The sequence below is a fragment of the Mustela nivalis genome (assembly GCF_964662115.1).
Source record: "Mustela nivalis genome assembly, chromosome: 19".
In the NCBI taxonomy this organism is placed as follows: Eukaryota; Metazoa; Chordata; class Mammalia; order Carnivora; family Mustelidae; genus Mustela; species Mustela nivalis.
Window position 1 is genome coordinate 18,172,270 of NC_139038.1, and position 26,569 is coordinate 18,198,838.

General features: G+C 54.8%; 1 protein-coding gene and 1 long non-coding RNA gene across 7 annotated transcripts in view; one reads left to right on the forward strand and one right to left on the reverse strand.

Annotated features, from left to right (window-relative positions):
- The window catches only part of NSMCE1 (NSE1 homolog, SMC5-SMC6 complex component), a 72,317-nt gene extending 48,869 nt beyond the window's left edge, over nucleotides 1-23,448 (forward strand). For 3 of the 6 annotated variants that reach the window (XM_082714736.1, XM_082714734.1, XM_082714732.1), the window contains 6 exons: nucleotides 17,239-17,360; nucleotides 18,219-18,296; nucleotides 19,295-19,441; nucleotides 21,667-21,783; nucleotides 22,706-22,826; nucleotides 23,252-23,448. In XM_082714736.1, coding sequence (XP_082570862.1) covers nucleotides 17,239-17,360; nucleotides 18,219-18,296; nucleotides 19,295-19,441; nucleotides 21,667-21,783; nucleotides 22,706-22,826; nucleotides 23,252-23,331 — 665 coding nt within the window. In that variant the 3' untranslated portion in view covers nucleotides 23,332-23,448. The remainder of the gene's footprint in view (nucleotides 1-17,238; nucleotides 17,361-18,218; nucleotides 18,297-19,294; nucleotides 19,442-21,666; nucleotides 21,784-22,705; nucleotides 22,827-23,251) is intronic. The other 3 variants (XM_082714737.1, XM_082714735.1, XM_082714733.1) reach the window with 1 other exon arrangement.
- On the reverse strand, nucleotides 19,356-21,667 carry LOC309854984. Its single transcript, XR_014306526.1, has 2 exons — nucleotides 21,458-21,667; nucleotides 19,356-21,300 (listed from the first exon to the last, which is right to left on the reverse strand). It is a non-coding gene; the product is annotated as an uncharacterized lncRNA (long non-coding RNA).
- Nucleotides 23,449-26,569: the final 3,121 nt, after the last annotated feature.

The window sequence follows — 26,569 nt, forward strand, 5'->3', positions numbered from 1 at the left end:
TCATTTGCGAATATCTTCTCCTGTTCTGTCAGTTGTGTTTTGGTTTTGTTGACTGTTTTCTTTGCTCTGCAAAAGCTTTTGATCTTGATGAAGTCCCAATAGTTCATTTTTGCCCTTGCCTGCCTTGCCTTTGGTGATGTTTCTAGGAAGAAGTTGCTGTGGCTGAGGTGGAAGAGGTTGCTGCCTGTGTTCTCCTCGAGGATTTGGATGGATTCCTGTCTCACATTGAGGTCTTTCATCCATTTTGAGTCTATTTTTGTGTGTGGTGTAAGGAAATGGTCCAGTTTCATTTTTTGTGGCTGTCAATTTTCCCAACACCATTTGTTGAGGAGACTGTCTTTTTTCCACTGGACATTCTCTTCCTGCTTTATTGAAGATTAGTTGGCCATAGAGTTGAGAGTCCATTTCTGGGCTCTCTATCTGTTCCATTAATCTGTGTGTCTGTTTTTGTGCTAGAACCATACTGTCTTGATGATGACAGCTTTGTAATAGAGTTTGAAGCCTGTGATTGTGTTGCCACCAATTTTGGTTTTTTTTTCAATATTTTCAATATTCCTCTGGCTATTCGGGGTCTTTTCTGGTTCCATATAAACTTTAGGACTATTTGTTCCATTTCTTTGGAAAAGACTGATGGTATTTTGATAGGGATTACATTAAATGTGTAGGTTGCTCTAGGTAGTGTAGACATTTTCACAATATTTGTTCTTCCAATCCCTGAGCATAGAATGTTTTTACATTTCTTTGTTTCTTCCTCAGTTTTTTTCATGAGTATTTCATAGTTTTCTGAGTACAGATTCTTTGCCTCTTTGGTTAGGTTTATTCCTAGCTATCTTATGGTTTTGGGTGCAGTTGTTAATGGGATTGACTCCTTAATTTCTCTTTCTTCTGTCTTGCTGTTGGTGTATAGAAATGCAACTGATTTCTGTGCATTGATTTTTATATCCTGATACTTTAATGAATTCCTGAATGAGTTCTAGCAGTTTTGGGGTGGGGTCTTTTGGGTTTTCCACATAAAGTATCATGTCATCTGTAAAGAGTGGGAGTTTGACTTCTTCTTTGCCGTTTGATTGCTGAGGCTAGGACTTCTAGTACTATAGCAGTGGTGATAGTGGACATCTCTGCCATATTCCTGACTTTTAGGAGAAAAGTCCTTAGTTTTTTCCCATTGAGAATGATACTCGCTGTGGGTTTTTCATAGATGGCTTTGATGATATTTAGGTATGTACCCTCTATCCCTAGCTGTGAAGAATTTTGAGCAAGAAAGGATGCTGTACTTTGTCAAATGCTTTTTCATTATCTATTGAGAGTGTCATATGGTTCTCGTTCTTTCTTTTATTAATGTATTGTATCCCATTGATTGATTTGCAGATGTTGAACTAATCTTGCAGCCCAAGAATAAATCCCACTTGGTGGTCATGAATAATCCTTTTAATGTACTATTGGATCCTATCGGCTAGTATTTAGGTGAGAGTTTTTGCATCTGTGTTCATCAAAGATATTGGTCTGTAATTCTCCTTTTTGATGGGGTCTTTGTCTGGTTTGGGCATCAAGCTAATGCTGGCCTCATAAAATGAGCTTGGAAGTTTTCCTTCCATTTCTATTTTTGGAACAGTTTTAGGAGAATAGGTATGAATTCTTCTTTAAATGTTTGTTAGAATTCCCCTGGGAAGTCATCTGACCCTGGCCTCTTTGTTGTTGGGAGATTTTTGATGATTGCTTCAATCTTCTTACTGGTTATGGGTCTGTTCAGGTTTTCTATTTCTTCCTGGTTCAATTTTGGTAGTTTATATGTCTCTAGGAATGTATCCATTTCTTCCAGATTGTCAAATTTGCTGCCATATAGTTGCTCATAATATGTTCTTATAATTGTTTGTATTTCTTTGGTGTTGTTTGTGATCTCTCCTCTTTCATTCATGATTTCATTAATTTGGATCCTTTCTCTTTTCTTTTTGATAAGTCCGGCCAGGGGTTTATAAATCTCATTAATTCTTTCAAAGAACCAGGTCCTAGTTTTGTTGATTTGTTCTACTGTTTTTTGTTTGTTTGTTTGTTTCTATTTCATTGATTTCTGCTTTGATTTTTATTCTTTCTCTTCTTCTGCTGGGTTTAGGCTTTCTTTGCTGTTTTTACTCCAGCTCCTTTAGGTGTAGGGTTAGGTTGTGTACTTGAGACCTTGTTTCTTGAGAAAGGCTTGTATGGCTATATACTTTCCTCTGAGGACTGCCTTAGCTGTGTCCCAAAGATTTTGAATAGTTGTGGTTTCATTTTGATTTGTTTCCATAAATTTTTTCAATTTGTTAATTTCCTGGTTGACCCATTCATCCTTTAGTAGGATGCTCTTTAGCCTTCATCTATTTGAGTTCTTTCCAATTTTCCTCTTGTAACTGCATTCTAGTTTCAGAGCACTGTGGTCTGAAATTACGCAGGGAATGATCCCAATCTTTTGGTACCAGTTGAGACCTGATTTATGACCCAGGATGTGATCTATTCTGGAGAATGTTCCATGTACCCTAGAGAAGAAAATGTATTCTGTTGTTTTGGGATGGAATGTTCTAAAAATATCTTTGATGTCCATCTGGTCCATTGTGTCATTTAAAACCTTTATATCCTTGTTGATCTTTTGCTTTGATGGTCTGTCCATTTCAGTAAAGGGGAATGTTAAAGTTCCCTACTATTATTGTATTATTGTTGATGTGTTTCTTTGATTTTGTTACTAATTGGTTTATGTAGTTGGCTGCTCCCATGTTAGGGACATAGATATTTAAAATCGTTAGATCTTCTTGTTGGATAGACCCTTTAAGTATGATATAGTATCCTTCCTCATCTCTTATTGTAGTCTTTGGCTTAAAATCTAATTTATCTGATATAAAGATTGCCACCCCAGCTTTCTTTTGATGTCCATTAGCATGGTAAATTGTTTTCCACCCCCTCACTTTAAATTTGGAGGTGTCTTTGGGTCTAAATTGAGTTTCTTATAGACAGCATATTGATGGGTCTTTTTTTTTTTTTTTTTATCCATTCTGATACCCTATGTCTTTTGATTGGGCATTTAGCCCATTTGCATTTAAGGTAACGACTGAAAGATGTGAATTTAGTGCCATTGTATTGCCTGTAAGGGGACTGTTACAGTATATTATCTCTGTTCCTTTCTGGTCTGTTACTTTTAGGCTCTCTCCTTGCTTAGAAGACCCCTTTCAGTATTCCCTGTAGGGCTGGTTTGGTGTTTGCAAATTCTTTTAATTTTTGTTTGTCCTGGAGACGTTTTATCTCTGCTTCTATTTTCAATGACAGCCTAGCTGGATATAGTATTCTTGGCTGCATCTTTTTCTCATTAGTGCTCTGAATATATCATGCCAGTCCTTTCTGGCCTGCCCGGTCTCTGTGGATAGATCTGCTGTGAATCTAATATTTTTATCATTTTATGTTACAGACCTCTTGTCCCATGCTGCTTTCAGGATTTTCTCTTTGTCACTGAGGCTTGTAAGTCTAACTATTAGGTGATGAAGTGTGGACCTATTTTTATTGATTTTGATGGGGTTCCCTGTGCCTGCTGGATTTTGATGCTTGTTACCTTCACCAAATTAGGGAAATCATCTGTTATAATTCACTCCAACATACTTTCTGCCTCTCTCTCTCTTTCTTCTTCTTCTGTGACCCCATTATCCCAATATTGTTTTGTCTGATGTTATCACTTATCTCAGATTCTCCACTTCTGGTCCAGTAGTTGTTTGTCTCTCTTTGGCTCAGCTTCTTTAGTCTCCATCATTTGGTCTTCTATATCACTAATTTTCTCTTCTGCCTCATTTATCCTAGCAATAAGAGCCTCCATTTTTTATTACACCCCATTAATAGCTTTTTCAGTTTGAACTTGGTTAAATTTTTGTTCTTTTATTTCTCCAGAAAGGGATTCAGTTCTCTGATATCTTCCGTGCTTTTTTTCGAGCCCAGTTAGCACCTTGATAATTGTAATTTTGAACTCTAGTTATGACATATCACTAATTTCTGTATTGGTTAGGTCCCTAGCCTTCAGTACTGACTCTTGTTCTTTTTTTTTTGTGGTGAGTTTTTCCGCCTTGTCATTTTATCCAGGTAAGAAAAGATGAATGAGAGAATGAAATACTAAAAGGGTAGCAACAACCCCAGAAAAATATACACCAAATCACAAGAGACCTGAATCCAGGAGGAGAAGGAAGGGGGGGAGGAAAAAAAAAATATATATATATATATTAAACTGGTGAAGAGAATAGAGTCACACACTTGATTTTGGGTGTATTTTGGTCTGTTAGAAAAAACTACCTCCCAAAATTTTAAAGAAGGAAAAACATATAGACATAAAAATAAGGGTAAACATGATGAAAGGATGGAATATGACTGTAAAGATGAAAATTTTAAAAGATTCTAAAAATGGAATTGGTAAGAAGTTGCTTGAGAAGAAAAAAAAGAAGAGGAACGACTGTGATCAGGCTGGAGACTAGGCCGAAGCCACGTGCTAGATTTAGCGTATATTTTGATCTATTAAAAGAAATTGTATCCCAAAATTTGAAACACTTCTCTTTGAAATACACTGTTTATGGGGATAAAAAGACAAACAAGCTTCTGGGAGGAAATATTGCAAATCATGTATCCAATAAAGTGCTTGTATCCGAAATATATAGAGGACTCCGCAGTTCAACAGTTAGAAAACATACAGCCAGAAAAACATGGGCAGAAGACTTGAACAGACACTTCACCAAAGAAGATCCACAGAGAGCCAATAAGTACCGGAAAAGTACTCAGCTTCAGTAGGGAAATGCAAACTAAAACTGCAGTGAGGTACATTGCAACTGTACATGGGACATTCCAGGTACAGGTACAGGTACATGGAATATTCCATCCCAAAACAACAGAATACATTTTCTTTTCTAGGGCACATGGAACATTCTCCATTTTTACATGGCTAAAATTGAAAAGATTGCATTATGAGTGTCAAAAAAATGGAGGAACTGGCACTCCATCTGTCAGAATCTAAAATGGTGTAGTCATTTTGAAAAAACATGGGCTCTTTCATGACATGGTCATTTCTGTTTCAAGTAGTCGTTTTTAGACTCAAGAGAAAGGAAGATACGTGTCCGCACAAAGGCTTACACCTAAATGTTCAGTGTAGCTTTGCTTGTAATGGCCGCTAACAGGAAACACCTAGCTGCCCATCAGCAGGCAAACTGATAAACAGGCTGCAGGACGATCTGGCTGATGGAATACTACTCAGCGGTGAAAAGGAATGAGCCGGTGCTACGTGCTCCTGGATCAGCGAATCTCAGGGTGATTATGTGCTGAGTGGAAGAAGCGAAGCAAAGGAGATTGCATGTTGGAGGAATCCCGTAACATACACTCCTAGACAGCGTGTACTTGGGTGGAGTGACAGGTAAGGAAGCGTTGTGGGGGATGAGCGAGAGATTACAGAGTGGTGTGAGGGAACTTCCCAGGGGGCAATGGATAATGTTTGTGGCTTTGGCTATGGTGATGGTTTCAGGGTTGTATACATATGTCAGAACTGATGAACTCGTGCTGTTTAAATGGGCACAGTTCATTGTATGTCAGTTACAGCTCACCAAAGCTGTTTTTTAGAAAATCTGAATTTAAACCACTTTGTTGCTTCGGAGCTGTATAACCTAGTTGCGAAGCAGGGCTGGAGGTACCTGGCACCCGGGGTCGTTTGTGAAGATTACAAACATAATGTGTGGAATGTGCTTAAAGCCTGTATTTGCCCAAGATGGTGAAATGTAGGGGATAATCAGGTTCACACAGTAGGTCTCATTCTCTCGGTCCGGTGGGGCCCTGCGTCATCTGTGTGGGCCTCTGAGAAAATAGATGTAGCATCCAGGAAATCCATCCTTTCTGTCCTGGATCCGGAGTTTATCCGGGGGAGCATCTTCGTTGAAGTCTGACTCACAAGAGAGCTGGGAAGTAGTTTTGTGGTAGTCAAGCCATGGAAAGTTTCTTTGGTCCAGTTTCCTGGAAAACAGAACGAACATGGAAGCCTGAATTCTGAAGCCTTCACAAGTGGCCCAAATTCCTTTTGTCATGCAATGGTGTTGCCCAGTGTGGGGTTTGAGGGTGCCCCAAACGGGAGCCTGATTCTCAGCTGGCCCCTCTCTTTCATTTCTCGTGTGTGCTACTGAGCAGAAGCACAAGATCGCTACAGCCCACTAGCTGCACGGCCACAATTCTGAGTTCCTGGCTTTGTTAAAATGTTTTGGGGTCTGGTCCTTTGTTTTTTGATTGAACAGGTCAGGTTTTCAGGGAATCACCAGCCCCAGCCTCCCGGCACCCCAGCTGCTTCTCACGTGGGCTCCGGCCCCACCACTGCCAAATGTGCCTTCCGGGTCAGTGGCACATTCGCCGAGGGCTTTCCTTGCCTGATGCTCCTTGGGCGGCTTTTTAAACTTATTTTTTATTTTGAAATAATTCCAAACTCACAGGAAAGCTGTAAGAATAGAGATCACTTGAGAGTTGCCTATTTGAAATTCCATCACCACTAAATTCTTTAGGGAACGTGCCCTTGTAGCAAAGGCATTCTCCTAAACTATCAGCTGTCATGGGATAACCATTCGAATCAGGACAGTGACACTGACATATGCCTCCCCTCTCATCCACAGAACCCACTGGGGTTTTCCAGTTGTCTCAGTACTACCTCTTCTAGCCAAAGATCCGCTGCTGGGCCGGACAGCACACTAGTTACATACGTTTCTTTAGGTGCCTTCCAATGGGAATCATTCCTCAACCTTTTCCTTGACTTGTATGACCTTGACATTTTTGAAGATTACAGGTTAGTTGCTGAGTAAGACAGAGCTGGTAGAAATTTGATATGAGTCACATTGGTAATCGGACTTTTCGGGGGGTGGGGGAGCATGTTAAAAGAGTTAGAAGGAAACAGGTTTAATTAATATCCCAAATAATATCATTTCAACCTACAGCAAATATGAAATAGGACTCGTGAGATCTTTTCCATTTTCTAATATCTTATCTCCGACATCGAGGCTGGATTTGCACTTGGGGCATATCTGAATTTGGACGTGGCATGTTGTGAACGCCAAGCTGCCACAGGCCGGCGCCTGCTGCTGTTGGGACAGTAGAGCTGCAGGCCGCCCCGCAGTTCAGGCTGGTCTGCTGCTTCCTCCCGATTCTGTCATGGTTGTGCCTTTTACTTTTGCAGCAGTGACACAGAAGCGGTGTCCGTGTCCTCTCAGCCTCCTAGCTGGGGTCTGCGCTGTGAGGTTACTCCTTCCTGTGATGAAGAAGTGTTTGGCAGGGCGATTCTTCAAGACAGAGTCGGTCGCTCATACTTGCTGGCTTCGCATCCAGTGGGGTTTCTCCCCGACATCATTTATTTTGTAACGGCTGCCAGCTTGCCGTGGGCTTCTCTTCCAGATGCCCAGCGCTCGCATTGTGTAATTCACGGTGCTTATTGTTACGTGTTCCTTTTGGCGGGTTCTTCTGGTGTCTTGGTCCCAAGGACAAACCAGGTAAAATAGCTTAAATTTTAGCTTTAAAAAAAAAAATGAAGATCGGACATGATTTCAGGGAGCAGAATAAATAAGACAGTGTTCAAGCAGAAAAACACACAAACCTATGGTTAACTGAAATGCACGTACCGAAAATAGATTGGTGAGCGCAGTAGGAGAGGAACACTGGGGTTTGACGGGTATTTTCCATGGTTTTCAGACCTTCTACCTGCCTTCCCGTGGCTGTGTTTGTCCTGTCAGGGTGCAGGTCTCCATCTGCCCCGCCGTCTGGGGCCGAGTTAGGATCCCTGCATATCATTAGGTGACACGTGTTACCGGTGAGTCACCGCGCTGTGGTTGACACTTTGGTGTAGTGAGTGTTCCGTCCCATGTGTGGTCATGTTTGTAAGTGGCTTCTCTTTCCAGGGAGGACTCTGTGGTCATTCGAAGCTGGGTCCCAAGCCATTTCCCCTGTTTTTAATGATTTCATTGCACATCTTTCCCCTCTGACTGGGAGCTACAGTTAATAAGCTGGCCACCGTCCAAGCCTGCTTGCCTTCCCACTTAATCAGCGGGGATTAGGGATGCGCCCATAACTGAAAAGTGGCAGGAAATTCGCGTGAAAAGTCACCTCTACAGTGTAACTGGGTGAATGTTTGGACATGCAGAACTCCACAACAGGAGGCTGTTTTGTGCTTCGACAGGACTCTCTGGGCTCAGCATGCCCTGTAACCACGAGGAAGCAAATGCTACTTTCACATCTCTGGCTCCTGCGGGACTCAATGGGTGCAAATCCCAGCCCACTGCGACTGTGGCGTAGCCCCCAGTGTGGGCCGGAGCCGGTGGCTGCCGCAGATTTCCGGAGCCGGGGCCTCTGTCGTTTCCCTTGCACTTCTAGGCGTGGACACCTTTGGTTTTGGATTGCATTTTGCACTGACTCCCAAGCACGAGGGAGGCTTTGTGTGGCCAGCGGAGGGCTAGGGAGGACAGAGGTTCCAGGCTGGGACTTGGAGAAGTTCTTTCAGTTTCTGAGTCCCAGCTTTCTGTTTTCAAAAGGACATCTTACCTACCTCATGGGAAAGCCGGGAGGGTTACACAGGGAAGCTTCTGTTGCGTGCCTGGTACAGAGTGCTTCCTGGTGCGTGCTCAGTGCGTGCTCCTCGCTGCTCCTCGCTGCTCCTTCCTTCCTGTGTGACCCTTCCGTGTCATCTGACCCCACATCCTGGGGAGGAGATGTGGGGGTAGTGACTGTCAGAAGATTCGTAGTGCTGATACATAGTGTGATCCAGACCATGGGGCTGAATTTCTGGGGCTGGCGTTTTCTCCTCAAATCCAGGAAGTGTGGTCCCTACAGCCTAATGGAAGGGAGTCCCAAGTGTGGCTGTTGAGCTGGGGAGGGGCCTCGTGCGCAGGCAGAAGGCCCAGGTGATGGGAGTGTAGAGCGCGGCGGCGCATGTGGGATCACGAAGGAGTGTGGCTAAGGGTGACGGAGCCCCCATAGCTGTGCGGAGACGGGGTGCCAGGACCCAGCCCTGTTCTGGCTGTGTATGGGGGGCAGGGGTAGAGCACTATGGCAGGCTTCCCAGGAGACCACGGGAAGCCAGCCCACATTCCAGGGCTGAGGCGAATTGGAGAAGGTGGCCAGAGTCTCCCCTCCTGGCACTGTATATGCGCACACCATTCTGCCGGCTTGTCTGTGCCTCCCGGGAACAGGGCCCTGTGCTGAGTCTGGCACGTGGACCTAAGCAAAGAGCACCCGATGGGCCGAGGTGGGCTGCTGGTTGAGAGCTTGCTGTAGTGAGGGACGCAGGCCCCTCACTTGTGCATTAGCAGAGACACAGTGGCAGGGGGAAGAGGTGTGAGGTCAGCTGGCACTGCTTACCAGGAAGCAAGACGCCCCGCGGTTGGTTAGGGGAGCCCATTCGGCTTCCTGTGCCTGGCGCTAAGTTGGAAGCAGGAACCCCAAATTAGGGAAGCCATCAGTTACAAAGCACGTGCTGGCCTCTTGCACCAGTTACCACAGGGGCTGTTGTCGGGCCTCCGGAACTGGTGGCTAACGGTAGTGGCCTGACTTTCTAGAAGCCTGGCTCCCAGGCGGCGGGCTGGCTGCCGGGGTTGCTGACTGTAGATGAGGGGCTGCTTCTCTGGGCTGGCGGCTGCAGATGGTGGATCTGAGTTTTGTTCTTACGTGTGATCTCTGTCTGGCCTCTAGACCTCTTTTTCTTGCGCTTTGTTTTATTGCGCTTTCTAGGTGTTGCCTTTTTTTTTTTTCCAAACAAATCACAGGTTTGTGGCAACCCTGCACCAAGGAAGTCTGTCAGTGCCTTGTGCCTTTTTCCCCAGCAGCATACTTCGTGTCTCTGTGTCACCTTCTGGTCAGTCTGGGCCATATGTCCAGCGTTCTCAGGATCATACTTGGTACAGTGATAGGGGATCCGTGCTTACAACTCGCTGAAAGCAATCGTGTATTTTTAAATGAAGGTAGGTACATTGTTTTTTCAAAGTGCCATTGCACATTGGATAGGCAGTGTAGTGTAAGCACAACTTTACATGCACAGGGAAGCCAAAAAGCTCACTTGGCCGGCTTTATCATGATGCTTCTTGATGGGGGTGGTTTGGAACGCAGCCCGTGCCATCTCTGCCGTGTGCTGCAGTCAGTCCCTCGGAAGAATGAGTGTGACACAGTTCCAGCCTCTGAGTTACTCACGGCTCAGCCACAGCCTCTTACCTGCGGGGTCAGGGAGCACAGTGGCCCCATCAGTGATCGTGTCTCTTTATGGCAGGGTCCCAGCCCACATTGGAATTTGGAAACTGGGACGGTCAGTGGGACATACCTAGTTGATGGGCACCGTTCGTTTCCCTCTGGTGTTTTAAAAATTAACAACCACATTAAAAAATAAACCAAATGGGAGATTTCTCATAAAAATCCCAAGATTGGGCATGTGGCTGTAGCAGAGGAGTCCTCCTGCTCTCGGTGGGTCACGTGACATCCGCGTCACCCACTGCATCCGCTCTTGTCCCCATCGGGGCTTGTCCCCATCTGGGTTTCTGCCTGGCCTGCGTGGACCTCCGATTCTGTCCAGACCGGCCAGCTTGGGTTAGCTACAGCCCGGGGAGGGGGAAGCTCACCCGCCAGGGATAGACCAGAGCCACTTTGTGTCTAGCGGATGGGCCGTCAGCCCCACAGACCCCCTTCATCTTCTCCCGGAGGGTCCCTTGGGGGGAAAGTAGGGGGTGTGGGAGTGGGGGCCGCCTCTCGTCTCCACGGTAGATGGCCCACCTGTGTTCAAAGGCTCAGATGAAGTGAAATGCACATTAATAGCATCAGCAGTCAAGTTCTGCTGAAAGGCTTAGTTTTCTGTGATGACTCACGTTGTAATTTGGGATGCCGCCTGCCCCGGCCCCTTTGTGACAGAGGGAGCACTGCTCCATTGCCGACCAGAGCACTGATCCACAGAGCTCTGGCGAGGGGCCGGGCTGACGGGTGGTGGGTTTACTGCACACACAGAGACGGTCGGCACACAACCCGTCACCAGCCCGGTAGTGTTGTCGTAGGTCTTAGACCCTTGGTGCCTCTGGCCAGGATGCCAGAACTGTGCCCAGCAGGGTGAAAGAAGTTCTGTGTACTGCCATTCGAAGGAAAGCCCAAGGAGCAGACGCTCTAGCTAAAGTTAGATTAAAAAATAAAAAACTTTGTGTACTTGGAAATGGCTCTCTAAGCAACAGATTCAGGAAGAGTCCGTTATTCAAAGCCTGTTCCCCCCAACGTCCTCCTATACCGTTAGCGGGCTGAGCTCATCTGCCTTGTCATCCGCCTTGTCTTGGGGCACTGCCATGTTTCCCTTCTTGGAGTCAAAAACTTGAGGATCAAGGCGTCAGGTCACATTGTTGATGAAGATTGAGATCTTTTTTTTGTTTTTTTTTTTAACCCTTAAATGGGAAAAGTCCAACAGAAACGTAGGATAATACAGTGAAGCCCATCGCCCAGCTAACATGGCAACTCGTGACTAATTTATCTGCACATCTGCTACCTACTTAAATGCATATTATTTTGAAGTAATTCTCAAGACATTGTTGCGTATCTAAGCAAAACTTTTTTCTCTGAATGAACGCTCAAGTCCTTTGTCACCGCATCAAAAGCTTAAAGGCCAGACACCACAGTTCCAGTGTGTACTTCTTCGCTCGCCGGCCCCGGGGTCTTGGGTCAGCCCCGTAGCTCTGTGACTCACCATGTCCTCTGTAGAAGCGCCCAGAACTGCTGTGTCCCCGCTCGCCTCTGTGGCTGCTCATGAGGCCCTGATGAGATCACGAGGGGGTGGAAGCAGGGTGCACGGTGAGCTGATGCACAGATACAGAGAACTGCACGTTGAACGTAGTTGCCACATGAAAGGCCGCTCCCTCCCTGCTCTTCGGGGGCCGGTCACGGACCAGACTTCAGAAGTGGCATTGTTGCCTGTTCCCGTCTTTCCCCCGCATGGCTGAGCGTCTAGAGAGCCCTTTTCCTAGGAGTTGATCGGAAGGTCACAGGCTGAGATGTGGCCACTTGTACAGCCTCTCTGGCCCCGTGTCCCTGCCCACCAGCCTTTCCCAGTTTAGGCCCCCCCACCCCTTGGCCCGGTGTGCCCCAGCTCCCAGGTCCGATCCAGGGCCTGGCCTGCTCCCTCCTCAGTGCCGCGCGGGTGGGCCACCATGCCGGCCCCAGCAGGTGAGGGGCCTGTCAGAGGGCGAGTTGGCCCACAAGTGGTTTGGTCCCTTGGGGTCTTATTTTTTGCTCTTATTTCCTCTGCCTAAAAATAGCATTTTCTATCTATAGCTGCCTGGTTTGGAACAAAACGGTTTGTTGCTTAGAAGTTAGGGCAGCAAATTTCCTGAACGCCCACCGCCCCAGTGTGTGGGGGGCCCCTGTTTCTGGTAGCCTGCTGGGAAGCAGGGGCCCTGATTAGCAAGAAGAGGGCTGTTGGTTGAACCAAATTGACTTTTAATAGAAAAGGAGAGAATATATACGGCAGTGGCCATATATAGCAGTCTCTCAGAATGAAGCAGCCGCTTGTCCGCGGAACAGTGTCCCCTTTTGTGGGCTGCTTCCCCAGCCCGTGGAGTGCGCTGAGTCCCCTTTCTTTAATTGTCCCATCGAAAGGGCATTTCCTGCTAAAGAAAAAGCCGTTCTGTCCTCTCCTGGGCCTTGGCTTTTCGGCCCCCACAGGTAGGGCATGTGTTCCCAGGAGCGGTTGCTCTGTTCTGGGGAGGCCTGTGGCTTCGTGCGCCAGGCTCGGGATGTGGGGTTGGGCAGGCCTGGGTGCCCTTGCTAAGTGATGGGGACTCTCCCCAAGCCTCTCTCATATCAAGGTGATATTCGTGACTCGCAGTCGCCGGTACTGATGATGTGAGGCGACGAGTGAACAGTGCCTCGCACGCACTCCTGTGAATCACAGCCGCGGGCTTGCAGGCTTGCTGTTTGTAGCCCGTCTGCAATGACTTCGCCCCAGCCCCCAAGGAAGGCCCAGGGACACCCTGCTCCCAAGAAGAGAGGAGCCAGGGGGCTCCAAAGAGCTGTAGACCTCTGCTTGGCTTAGACATGGGGCTGTGCGCCCTGGGGTGGAGGTTTCCTGAGAGAGGAGACAGTGCTGGTGGGCCCAGGACTTGCTTGTCACAGCTTCTTGGAGCAGGTCCTCCCGTTGTGCTGACCGCAGGTCTGATCGGAAGCAGGCACCCCGCCTCTGATCCAGCTCAAACCGCACAAATCTGGCAACTTTGATACTTCGCTGAAGCCTGTCTTTTTTTCTTGGTGGGTTTGGGTTGCTGAAGGGAGGAGTGATGTTATTAATTCTCTTAAGTCATCAACATGGTGGGACTAAGACTGGAAGTAATTGCCTCCAAAGTGTGTGGTTCAGCCTTTTATCTCACGCGCTTCATCATGACCGTAGCCTTACAGGATACTGGGGCCCGAGGGATCCTCCGATCCTCCTCCGGCCCAGGGCGTTCGTACAGATCTGCAGACTAGAGCTTCTCCGCTGCGGCTTCAAGAGCAGGGCAGGGCGCGGGGGCGCGGCTGTGCACACAGCTTCTCAGAAGACTGGAGGTCTGGAAGTCCCCATCCGCTGTGCCCGGGACACTTGATGGGCCTGTTGGGAAGCTTGGTACCAACCAAACAACCCCAGTTCTGGCTGCCTTTAAAAGAATCATGTCTTTTAAAGACACATAGGACTGGTTGACAGCGGGGGCCAGGCTGGGGAACGCGCAGGACCCAGAGGGCACCAGGACGTGGGACAACCTTCTGGCCAAAGCCATCTTCCCACCTTCCCACCTCTTGGTGGCCGAGCTGGAACCACCTTGAGCTCTCTTGTCCCTTCTGGATTGAGGGGGTCCATCCGATAGGCTGGGGCCACTCCTCCTGACCTCACATTGGGGCCTTCAGCTCCCTGCCTCCCGGTTCTCTGGATATGGGTACCTGGAATTACTTTCTCCCCAAATCATACCTTTGAAGAAAGAAAATTTAAAAAAAAAAAAAAAAAAAAAAAAGCTAAGATCTGTTTAGAGATGGAAATGGCTATCGGCAAAGGTTACCAGGTGACTCCATGGGTGGGGCAGCCGGATTTGGTGACAGAGCAGCCAGGTGATTGAGGAAGGCACTGCTTGGGAGCTGCAGGAGGCCAGGGCACGGGAACCTGCCCTCGGCTGGTCTGGTCCTTGCCTGGGAGGGGGAGTGTCCAGGACGCTGGGGGAGTGGGAGTCTGGGGGTTGGAGTAGAGGGTCGCGCTAGAGAGCCCGTCAGAGGGATGTGGTTTAGACTCATGAAGTTGGAAGTGAGGCAGTCAGTGGCCTTCAGGGATGAGAAAAGGGTGAGACTCACCTGGGGTCCCCCAGAAAGGTGGGGTGGGCCTGGGACCGCAGCACGGCACCGTGCGGATGACCGCAGAACTCAGGTTGGGCAAAGGGTGTTCCTGAACACAAGAGAAGTATATTCCTTTTTTTTTTTTTTTAAGATTTTATTTATTTACTTGACAGATCACAAGTAGGCAGGGAGAGAGGAGGAAGCAGGCTCCTGGCTGAGCAGAGAGCCCGATGCGGGGCTCGATCCCAGGACCCTGAGATCATGACCTGAGCTGAAGGCAGAGGCTTAACCCGCTGAGCCACCCAGGCGCCCCAAGAGAAGTATATTCTCTCGCTTAAGGAAGAGATAGCGTGGCAGAGTGCATGAGAAGCACGCACAGTGTGAGCAGTAGGCAGGGTGCGGACATGCCCTTGACATAGGAAGCTGTGGTCAGAGGGAATGTGGGCTCTTGAGCAGGTGGCTGGCTCCTACAAGGACAGCAGTAGGAAGTGGGTTTTTTTTGTTTTGGGGTATTTTTGTTTTTGGTCTTTTAGGTGGTTTTTGCTCTGTGAAAACAGGCATGTTTCTGAAAAATGAGAGTGGACAGCGCGCCGGAGGGGCGGGAGAGGGGAGGGCGTGGAGGGGCTGTTAGCTCATCGCCATGCGGACGAGGTCGCTGGAAAGTCTGTCCGATGGGAGGGGTTGTGATCTGCCCACAGGGTACCTTTTTCTGAACCATACCCAAGAGTGGCCTTTTCGGTGGAAAATGTGCATTATCACTTTCAGAGGGAGGTGGGACGTGCCGTTGTGTCATACTGGACGGACGGAGCGGCTCCTGCCCACGAGGAGCCCTGTCACCCCCGGGCTGTGCTCCCGAAGGCCCCACAGCTGTGCGCTGGCTTCCCAGGCCGGGCCCCGCAGCAGCCGGGGCTCCGCATCCGCGGAGAAGCTTCCTGGCCGTCCTGCACCGGCCCGGGCCCCCCGGCCGTGCTCGGCCCTCGGTGTGGAAGAGGAAGGTTGGCAAAGGCCCAGCATACCGGGGGCTGCCGAGAACATTCGTGGAAAGAAGTGTGATCTGAGTCGTCCTCCGGAACGAGTGGGCAGGAATGCGGCTGAGGAGGCGGGAGGCTGGAGGGGGGCAGGAAGTAGTACCCCCGGGCCCGCCTCTGCTCCCAGCGCCCCGCAGCCGGGGCGCATTCCAGCGTCATGCTCTCCCTGCGTTTGTCCCGCGCCTCTGGACCACCTCGTCACTGCCGACTTTTTATTGAAGGGCTTTTCTTTTCTTTTTTAAACTTTGAACAAGTTTACTTAAAAAGATTTGACCCCTGCCGTGATTTGCATGTTGGTGTGATTGTCCTGGTCTTGTCATTAGCTTTTCTGGGCCCCTCTGCCTGGGTCACGACTCTCCCTTGGATGGTCTGCGTGGCTGTGACCTTCACTGCCACCAGTGTGACTGGTCCTTTTCTTTTCAACTTCAACAGGCCTTAGGTACACAAGGAAGTATCTTTCTCTGTGCGGAGTCAAGCACAGATGAAGTGTCCTGGGCTGACCCCTTCATCTGCGTCTCCCTCCTAGCAGTGGCCTTAGCCATCAGCTTGGTGGCTCCTCTTCCAGGCCTTTCCTGCAGTACTTCATTAGTTTTCTCGTTATTTTTAACCTAAGTGGTATCATACTGTTTGTATGCTGGCTGCTTCTCATAAATCTGTTGAAATTATCGTAATAAGTTAAAACTATTAAATACTTTTTATTTGGGGTGCCTGGGTGGCTCAGGGTTAAAGCCTCTGCCTTTGGCTCAGGTCATGGTCCCAGAGTCCTGGGATTGAGCCTCACATCGGGTTCTCTGCTCAGCAGGAAGCCTGCTTCCTTCTCTCTCTCTGCCTGCTTCTCTCTCTACTTGTGATCTCTGTCAAATAAATAAATAAAATCTTTTAAAAAAATACTTTTTATTTAAAAAAGTATCACGGTACACAAGAGGGTAATTCCAAGACACAAAGTTGACCGTGTCCTTTCTCTGCTTCCGACTCTGCAAGGCTCTGCAAGGCGGCCTTCCCCTGGGCTGCAGGGCCCTGTGCGTGCGGCTCCTGCTCCCGCTGCAGCCTCAGCGGCCCCCGGCTCTCTCCTGTCCTCCGCTCCCCTGCAGCCCAGGGATGGTGAACGCTGCCCGGGTTCTGTATGTACCCCCCCCCCCCCCCGTGTATGGACTGGCAGCCTCAGGACAGTGGAGGGGGCTTCCCTGTGCAGCCCCGGGAAGCGTGGAGGCCGGACAGCATACATATCTGAGCCCCGGCTCCAGCCATGCTACTGGGCTCCCCGCTGCGCACTGTGCCCCGGGGGTGCAGCGTGGGTGCGCCAGCCGCCTGTGCACCTGGGCCTAGCTGCCCATCTGGAGGAGACTGGTGCCTGCCTCAGAGGGCTGCTGGCAGGACGGACTAATGGCTGGAAAGTGCCCGCTGCAGGGCCTCTCCCCGGGGCGTGCCCCGTGAGTGCCGGTGCTCTTACCCTGTCTGGTCATCGTTGGTCTTCGCTGCTGCCACCCCACTCCTGACCTGGAGCCGGCACGCAGGCTGGCATGGAGTGTTCAGTACGTGTCTGGATGGCGGATAAAGGGAAGAAGGTAGAGCCCCAGTGCGGGTGAGGCGGCGCAGGGCCAGGCTCCTTACGGGGAAATGTGCGGAGAGGGGCATAGTGCTGGCAGGGGCAGCAGGTGGGGGCTTCCAGCAAGGGCAGGAAGAGCTGGGCAGGGTCAGACACCATTTCGCGGGCCTCCCTGCTCACAGCACCCTCCGGGTCTGAGTCCTGGAGGAAGGAAGAAGCCGCACGATGGGCACTGACCCAAGGGGGCTGGGCCTTCACCCGTTCCTGGCTCTCCTGTTCCGGGCTCGCGTGGATGGAAGGGCTGTGACAGTCCCACGTTCTGGATCCCCCGCCCATCCCATTTCTCTCCAGGCACGGCCGCCGTGGAGGAGCTGGAGGACTTTATCAACAACATTAACAGTGTCCTGGAGTCCCTGTATATCGAGATCAAGAAGGGAGCCACCGAGGACGACGGGAGACCGGTTTACGCACTGGTGAGCGCGCGCCGGCGCCCTCTGCTGGTGTCCGTGCAGGACTGCCGTGGGTGGAGGTGGCAGTGCCCGTTGCAGCCGCCCTGCCGCGGGAGACACACACACTCGACACACTCGGCCTAGCCTGGCCGTCCGGCCTACCGGGTCACCGGCGCCGCTGTCCGTGTCCTGTGCCGTGATGAGGGCCGGGGGCTGGCAGCTCAGTGCTCACTTCACTGCCCAAGACGGGATTTGTTTGTTGACAGCTAAATGCAAGAAGTACCTTCAAATGTGTGCAATGCTAGCATCAAAGGGAGGAAGGTGGTTTTTCGTTTGGAATAAAATGTGGACCCTGTGAGAAGAAAGAAGGTGTGGGGCGCTGGGATTGAGAGCCATCGGGGAGCGAGGGGAGAAACAGGGTGGAGCAGACAAGGCCCCCAGTCTGGGCCAGGACACTGCCGTAGGCCCCTCTAAGGAGACCAGGCTCCCACCAGCCAGGCCCACCTGAGAGGGGCGCGGCCAGGCGCTCAGACTCGTCCAGGGCAGAAGGGCTGTGGTGTCAAGTGACTATGGATTCACTGGATTACATCGGTTAATCAGAGCTGTTCACTGCTGGACTTGTCAGTGCCTTTTGCACGTGAATCTCCGTTCAGTGTGCAGACAAGTTCCCCAGATGCATCTGGGTTTGGAAGGTATTACACAACCTTCGGAGTTCTGAGAACCTCTGAGAAGCAGACTAGAGCTAGAGCTAGAGCTAGAGCTAGAGGTCCATCACATAGGGACTGGTCACAGATCCAGCTCTGTGGCCGGCAGCCCCTGGACACCAGTGCTCAGGTACCAGTGAGGGGCCCAGCCTGACCACCGTGCTGACCTCTTTTGTAGGTGAATCTGGCAACGACTTCTGTTTCCAAAATGGCCTCAGACTTTGCAGAGAATGAGCTGGATCTGTTCAGAAAGGCCGTAAGTACAGTAGCTCCTGTTTAATGGCCGGGCTTCTTCTGGGGAACCTGCTGTCTTCCATGGTCAGGATGGAAACCGTGATCTTGGAGGGTCACCACGGCTGTCCCAGGTGGCTGTGTACAGGGGTCACAGAGCAGCTCACTGCCGCCTGCTGATGATGGGAGGGCGCCACGGAAGGACGAGGCAGATTGGCTTTGCACCAGGCCTCCGGGTGTGCAACGCGGGCCACCAAGTGTTACTGCCTGGTGCTCGCACCATGGTCCAGGCCCACAGCAGCAGCAGCAAGCTTGCTAGAAAGGCTGAATCCCAGCCCCCCCGCCCCAGACTGTTGAATCTGGGGGTGCCTGACGGGCCTTTTCCGCAGTCTCGCTGGAGAGGCGCTGCTGTCTCCCCAGCATCAGTGCGTTGGCTCAGCCTTCCTGTCACTCGCCCGGCTGAGCACTGGCCACCACAGTGGCTCTCAGCCGTGGGGGCATCTTCTAAGGACCAGGACATAAAGACAGTCGAGACATTCTGGCCTCATCCAGACCCGGCCAGTCCCGGTCTCTGGTGACTAGTCTTACAACCGTTCCTTGCTGGGCCTCCTCTGGGGACCGTCAACTCCCGAGCGTGCCTGCTCCCTGCCCCTCCCTGGCTCTGCTGTCCCGTCTTGCCTGCCTCCAGCGGGTCCCCACCCCCGACGCTTCCCCGTGTGGGGGGCCGCCTCCATTCATCCCCAGCTTCTCTCCCTTCGGGGGGGCGAGAGAGGATTCTTGATTGGGGCGCGTTAAGGTCCGTCCTTTGGCATGATGTCGCAGGCTGAGCACCGAGTCAGAAGGACGGGCTGTGGCTGTCGGCGCCCTACGCGACCAGCCTCCTGAAAGAGCGTCTGGGGGCCCAGTTCTGCCCGTGGTCAGGAGCGGTTTTGCCGGCCTCTCCCCGCCAGGATCGGGGTTCTTGCTCAGACGTTGCTTTTATCGATTTGATGGATAAAGCTGGTGCGTGTTGCTGTCTTCCAGTTGGAACTGATTATTGACTCGGAAACCGGCTTTGCGTCTTCCACGAATATTTTGAACCTGGTTGACCAACTTAAAGGCAAGAAGATGAGGAAGAAGGAGGCGGAGCAGGTGCTGCAGAAGTTCGCACAGAACAAATGGCTGATCGAGGTAGTGCATCCTCTGGTGCCCCAGCTCGGCTCACGGTTTCCATGACAAATTTCCCTCCCAAACTACACGATCTGCTGGTTGTCCATTGAGCTGGGCCGTGTCAGGTGCCTGACCTGCTTTCACGCTCACCGGGACCCTATGGGAAGGGCTCGGAGCCTCCTGCTCGCTCCCATGAGGGGCCCGCAGCACGGCAGCCAGAAGTGCAGAGCGGGGACCGCACCCAGGCTTGGGGCCCTGGGCTGCAGATGTGGGGCGGAGGGCACGGCTCTGGCATCAGATCTGAGCCTGGTTCCTGGCCGGGGCAGCGGGAGCCCCTCTTCTGTGAGCGAGGAGGAGTCCTGTCCGCAGCCCGGCAGGAACGGGATGGCCGGTGTCCAGCGCCTGGAGCCGGACTCCCGGAGATCGCTGTCCTGGTGGTTCTCGCCGCCGGTGTTACCCACGATTCAGGGCCTCTCGCGTAGACGCCGGCTGGAAGGAGCCAGGAGGATGTGGGGGCAGGTGCTGGAGGAGCTGGCGATGGCCAGGAAGGGACCAGGTGGTGCTGACGTCCCCGTTTCTAGACCCCGGGGCTGCCACTGCTGACTGGAGCAGAGCAGATGTTTCCGGGCTTTTCCCGCAGAAGGCAGTGCTGCTGCCAGGAACCCCGAGGCTGGCCGGCCCCATGCTGACCCGACCTCAGCCGTGGCCCTGAGTGCCTGGGTCTGCGCCCGGCGTGCTCAGGGCAGCCCTCCACTTCCTCATGCCGTGGTCAGAGCCGCAGCTGGGGGCCGCTGCTCATGGTGCGGTGCTGCACCACAGCCCTTCCGGGGAGAGCCTGCCTCGGGGCGCGTCCCGAGTCCTTGCTCGGGGCCCACTGCAGCCTCGGGTCTGCCCCCTGCCCTGTGATGACCGGGAGCCCCCGGCTCCGGTGCTGAGCCAGACGCGCCGCAGCTGCACGGCGTGGGTGATGTCCCGGTCTGGCGGGGGCAGAGCCGCTCCCGATGCCTGCTGTGTCCTGGGCAGGAGGGAATGTTCTTGGGCAGTACTTGGGTGCTAACCCACTGAGCGACGACTCCTCATGCCTTACCGCCCGGCGGACGCTCCAGCCACGTGGCTGGGACCAGGGCTGGGCCCGGAGGGGACGTTCCAGGGGGACAGGACTTACTTCAAAATTTCTCCCAAACAGACAAGGTGTACTTGCTCCTCATGGGGAGGTGAGAAAATCCTGGATTTTCAGGAGGAAACTCACTGTAGTCACCTGCTGGTCCGCCCTGGAGCCATGCGCTCCGTGCAGCCGAGCACCTGCTTTGGCCCTGCAACTTGTGCCCATCCAGGGCACACACAGGATTGTGTCCCAGTGGCGGGGTCTGGGGAGGCGCCCAGGGGCATGGAGCCTTGGAGCATGGGCCTCTGCTGACGGCCGCACCTCCAGGCCTCAGGGGCTGCTGCGCCGTAGGGCCTGGGAGATCTTGGAAGGTTGGGTCTTCTTTGGGGTTAGGGCACCTCGCCTGCCCTCCCTGTGACAGGGTCCCTACAGGATCGAGCAGGGTCATGAGCGATGAGGGCCAGGCACACAGTCCACGTTTAGTAAATGTGACTCAGGCCTGACCGGGAATGTGAGCTTGTTCAGCGGGGCCTCGGGCATTCCATGGTCTTGGCGCTGGGTCGACTTCACCTTCCCTGGGAGTTTCATCACCAGGCTGCCGAGCGCGGAGCCCCACACTAGGCCTGGGGACACGAGCAGAACCAGGCCTGGCGCTGCCGCCTGGGGCCCATGGTCTGGGAGGGGCCGGAGACTGGGCAGGCGGCTCGCTGAGGTCCGGCTGCAGAGCGGAGGAGCCACAGGACACTCCTCCCCGGCTGAGGCGCTGACCCTGGAGCTGAAGGCGGGACAGGGATACAGGAGGGCCGCCTGGGGAGGCCTGCAGGGGGCTGCGGCCAGCCTCGCTCAGGGGGCTGCTGGCATCTCCCCCCACCCCCGGTTCACGCTTGTGCGGCACAAGTGAGCTGCCGAGGTAGGGGCACGGGGAGCCTCACCTTGGCTTCCTTTTCGGTCTCGGCCTAGGTTTTGCCGGCTCGCGGCTGGGCCGAGGGGCCGGCGTGGACACCTGTTGGCCGGGGCTGGTGGAAGCGGGCCGCGAGGGGCACGCAGCCCTGAGCAGCTCCCTGGGCCGTGCGCCTGCCGGGCGGGCGAGGGGCCGGCGAGCAGGGGCTGAGCCGTTGCCGCGCCCCGTTCTGTCGTGCAGAAGGAAGGAGAGTTCACGCTGCACAGCCGGGCCATCCTGGAGATGGAGCAGTACATCCGCGAGACGTACCCTGACGCCGTGAAGATCTGCAACATCTGCCACAGCCTCCTCATCCAGGTACCCTGCTGCCGGCTTGGCGGTGACCAGAGGGCCTCCGCTCGCTGCGTCCGGGGCCGGCGTGCGCGCGCCTACCTGCCCGCCCCCGGTCCCTCAGCTCTAGGCCGGGGCTCTCCGAGGCCGCGGGTAGCCCGTGTCATCCTGGCGCCGGCGTGGGAACGTCTGGCCGTGGGGACCGCTGCTGTGCTGCTCGGCGCGGCCTCTGCCGGGGCTCCCCTGCGGGCGGGCCAGCGCCGGACGCCTGGGCTTCTTCCCCGACTCCCCCTGCCCCGCGCCGCCGGCTGCGCTCCGGGAGCCTCTCTGCACAGCTCTCCGGGAACTGATGCCTTGGGCTGGCTTCCCGGACGCGCGGTTTCTGGCACAGCGGTCACGTTTTCTTAAAGCCTTTGCTCCACGTTTCCAAACGGCCTTCTGGAAGGCTGAAGCCATGTGCTCGGCTCTGCACGCTCGGAGGGCCCTGTGCTCTGGGAGCCCGAGTTCCTGGGGTGGCCTGGCCCGCCGTCCACCAAGTTCTGCCCATTAGAGTTCTGTTTAAGATTTTTATTTGCGAGAGAAAGAACACGGTGGCGGGGAGCGGGTGGGGGCAGAGGGAGAGGGAGAAGCAGGCTTCCCACTGAGCAGAAAGCCTGCTGCAGGGCTCGATCCCAGGACGCCTCATGGCCTGAGCCACAGGCAGCCGCTAACCCACCCGGCGCCCCGCTGTTAGAGTTTGGAGTGTTCCCCATCTACATTCGTCTCTCGGAATTCTTTAGTAACGGTTCTTACACGCCCCTGTGCTGAGGGCTTTGGGGTTCTCCGTGTCCATCTCCGGCCTGGAGGACAAAACTCCGGAGCCTGCTGGACCTTCTCCTCGCCCCTGCGGAAGGGCTGTGAGCTCAGAGGCGTGCACGAGGCTCCATGGCCGTCCCCTTGCTGGTTTCAGGGTCAAAGCTGTGAGACGTGTGGGATCCGAATGCACTTACCTTGCGTGGCGAAGTATTTCCAGGCCAATTCCGAGCCGCGCTGCCCCCACTGTAATGACTACTGGCCCCACGAGATACCAGGTTCGTGTCCCTGTGGTGCTGGGGGGCTGCACCCTGAGGTCTGGGAGGGGCTGGTGGCAGGACCGAGGGGACACCTGGGAATGGGGAGCGCTCAGGGCTCAGGCAAGGGCTCCGCACATGCAGGTCTGTGTGAGCAGGACCCGACCCCCCAGGCTGAAGGGTCTTCTGCAGCGTGCGGAGGCCTTCCCGCTCGCACACTTCCCAGGGCTCTCAGAACCCAGGGGAGCTCCCAGGGACGCGTCTGGTCTGAACGAGGCCCCCCCACCCTGGCAGCCATCCCCGGGTGGGAGGTGACCCCCGCCTTCCTGGCGGCAGCATGGTTGGGGATCCGCAGGGAGGGGTGAGGACAGAGCCCTCGGCAGGGGACACGTAGCTGTGGCCATGAGCTGCTGCTCACAGTACCTTCTGGTCTTTTCTGTGCCCAGAAGTCTTCGACCCTGAGAAGGAGCGGGAGGCTGCTACGTCCAGGGCCACCAAGAGGTCCCTGCGGTCCCGGCAACACTAGCTGGTGCGCTGTGAGGGGCTACAGAAGAGCTGGTTTGGGAGAGAAGCAGCGCGTCCAACCCACCTGCTTTGTGTTCACGTGTGAGCAGGTTTGGAATAAAGTCACTAAGGGGTCCTCTCTGCAGCCTCGGTCTGTGGTCGCGCGCCCCAGGAGGCTTCCTGTGGCGGCTGGTCCTCTGCTGGGCTTCCGGCTAACGGAGAACCCCTTGGCCTGGGTCCCAGCCGGGCAAGCTGGCCGAGCTCCTCCCGCACGACACCGGCCCGGCGGCTCTGCCTCAGGCCCCCGCTTGGGTCCCCTGTCCCATCAACCCCGGCCCTCCCCAGCCTCCCACAGTCCAGACCCTCTGGCCCAAGATGCAGCTTGCCTGATGGCTGGGGGCTGCTCTCCTCACTGGGTTCCTGCACCCCTGCCTGGTGCCGGGCAGCCCCGCTGTCCGCCGTCCTTCGGCCTAGACGCCTCCACCCCGGCTCTCCCGCACGGAGCCAGCCACAAGCCCTGTCCAAGCGCCCTGCCGCCTCCACCCCCGCGGGCTCTGCTCCTGGCCGCAGCCGGCCCGCTGGATCCGGGCTTTCCCACCGCGGCGATCTGCACCCCACCCTGTCAATGTGCCGCGCTGCCTGAGACCAAGGACTCCGGGCCAGTGCTGAGGCCCATCTCACCGGCCCCCTGGCCTGGTTCTTGCCCTGCCCCATGGTGTTTCCTGCCGTTCCGAAAGCGCCTCTGTGCCTGGCCGCTGAGGCTTTGCACGTGTTGTGCCCTCCGCCCGCACACGTTCCCGGTTTCCCACCATTGGCTGCGCCCCGGCCGCTCTCTGGGTGTCCAGTTCCAGGCCCGGTGCCCGATTCCCCACACGTCTCCGCTCAGTGCGCCTGCCACACTCCTGACTCCCGCCTCCCCGTCTTCCACCCGCATCAGTCAGCCCAGCCCCGTCTGGCTAGAACAAGGAAGGACCGGCCAGAGCCGGCGGGCCCGGCGGTCAGCAGGCCTCCACACCGCCGCCCCTGCCGTATTTTCAGAGCGGGCCTTGTGCTCACGGTCTCCTGGGAGATCCAGCCACTGTCTTCCCGCTGACCCTCCTTCCGGGCCTCACACACCAACGCCCCGTGTGGGGAGGAAGAGGGCGCGTCTCGTCACCCCGCTCGCCTGCCCCAGCGAACAGCGCCCTCGGCTGCTTACGGCGGTGGGGACGCAACCGTCAGGGGCGCGCACATCGGGGCTTGCCTGGGGCCAGCGGGTTATCTCCTAAAGAGAACCAGATGCTCTTATCAGGCAAACGGGGAATGGACTGCGCACCACATGGGCGGGGGTCTCCACCCGTGGTCCGTTCCACAAGCCCAGGGCACAGGAGGTGTCCAGCATCTAGAACGTGATATGGTGCTGGCTGGGGGCAGGCTGGCCCTCCCGGCCTCGGGGGGTCTCATCGCGCGGCTCCCAGGCTGTGAGGCTGCTTCCAGCTGGAGCTCCCAGCGCAGCCCCCCCCGAGAGCCCACGGGCCCCCCCGCCTGCGTGGGGAGGTCAGTAGTGTCGGGCGGGCAACGGAAAGCAACCCCACCGGCTTAACCAGAGAAGGGCTTTCTCGGAAGGGTACGGGAAGCCTGCCGAGGGGACAGGAGGGCAGGAAAGTCGGTGGCAAAGGGATGAACCTTGGAGCCGGGGGGCTGGGAGGGCCCTGGGGGTTCCTACGGCCCACTTCCTGCCTGACCAGCCAGGTCTGGCCTTGAGGAGGGGCAGGGTCATACCATGCAGGTCCACTGCCCACCCCCCTGCCAGCTGTCGTCCTGCTCTGCTCCCTGCTGATGCTCCTGACTTGGTCCTTCCGGGAACTGATGGGACAGGGGACACTCAGGCTGCTCCGCTTCCCGGGCTCATCCTGTCCCTCCTCACAGCAGCTCGCAGACCCATCTCCCTGGCTCCACACCCGTGTCTCCGCCGCCGGTGCAGCCCCGGGCGCCCTGTGCCCGCCCAGCGCCAGCGCCTTCCTGCCCCAGGGCTGCTGCACCTGCTGCTCCCCTCAACCCTCGTGGCTGGTTCCGGCCTTGTTACTCCGGCAGATGTTGTCTGTGCTACGTGCTGTCCCCGGCCCCCCCGGTTCGGGTCCCTTCACAGCCCTCGCCGTGCTCTGTACCTTACTGCCATGTCCCTCCTCTCCGGATGCCGGGGCAGGGCCGCGTCCGGCTCGGGGCCACGTGTGCCTACACCAGCCTGGGCCCCGGGCAGGCCTCTGCAGCCGGGGCGGGTGGGGGACGGTGGCCCCTGCGCGCCCCACCTTGGCTCGGCGAATAGCTGGAGATAACTCGTTTTCCAAGTGGACTCAAGTCCACGCTCCTCCGAGCTGAAGCCAGCCCTCCGGCTCGCCGCGGTTGCTGGTGGCCATGCGGCCCGGCACGGAGGGCACATGATCTCGGCTTTGCCATCTTCTCACCTGACAAGGGACTGGTAGAGGCGGCCAGGCCTCCCTGTCACGTGTTAACGTCCGTGTCCTCTTGTGGATGAGAACGGCGGCGCAGAGCCCGAGTGGGGCCACCAGGCGGGAGAGACGGACGGCGGAGGCTGGAGCCACACAGCCACCCTTGGGGTGGGGGCTGTGAGGGACGCAGGCAGACCCTGAGATACGGCCCATTCCCCTTTGACGGCCAGCGTGCCAGACGCAGGGGCTCCTATCTTATGCCCTGCTGCCTTCAGGGGTGTTACTATGTGGTATAAATTCTTCATCTGAAAAATTAGGCAAGAAACTATATATAACGCCTGAGAACGGAACAAGCAGTCTCTGCAGAGAGCCCGCCCTTTCGCTTCCCAAAGAGCTGGCCTTTGCCCTGTCCCCAGAGCCCCCGCCGCGCCCTGACCTCACCCCGCATCAGCTCCACCGTCTCCCCGCAGGTGTCGGACTCCCCCTCGTCTGCCAACAGCCCGCCTACTGCACGCACGGACAGTCCCCTGCTCCAAACCGTGCAGCCCCCAGCCCCGTGTGATGAAGCTCCGAGGCCTGGGCCTGCCTGTGGAGGAAGCGGGCGGCTAGACTTCAGCCTCCCGCTGATGCTTCCCCGCCCTGCTCGTGGTTACCCAGGGGTGCACGTGCCAGCCAGGCCCCGATCGCACCTCCCCGGTTCCCAGCCTGCCAGAATCTTCCCTGGGACCTCGGAGACTGTGGGCGCTGGCGCTGCGGGGACGGGGAGCTGACCTTGGCAGGGGCACCCGCTCCCCCGGGCGAAGGCTTTGTCTGCAAGCGGGGAATGAATGA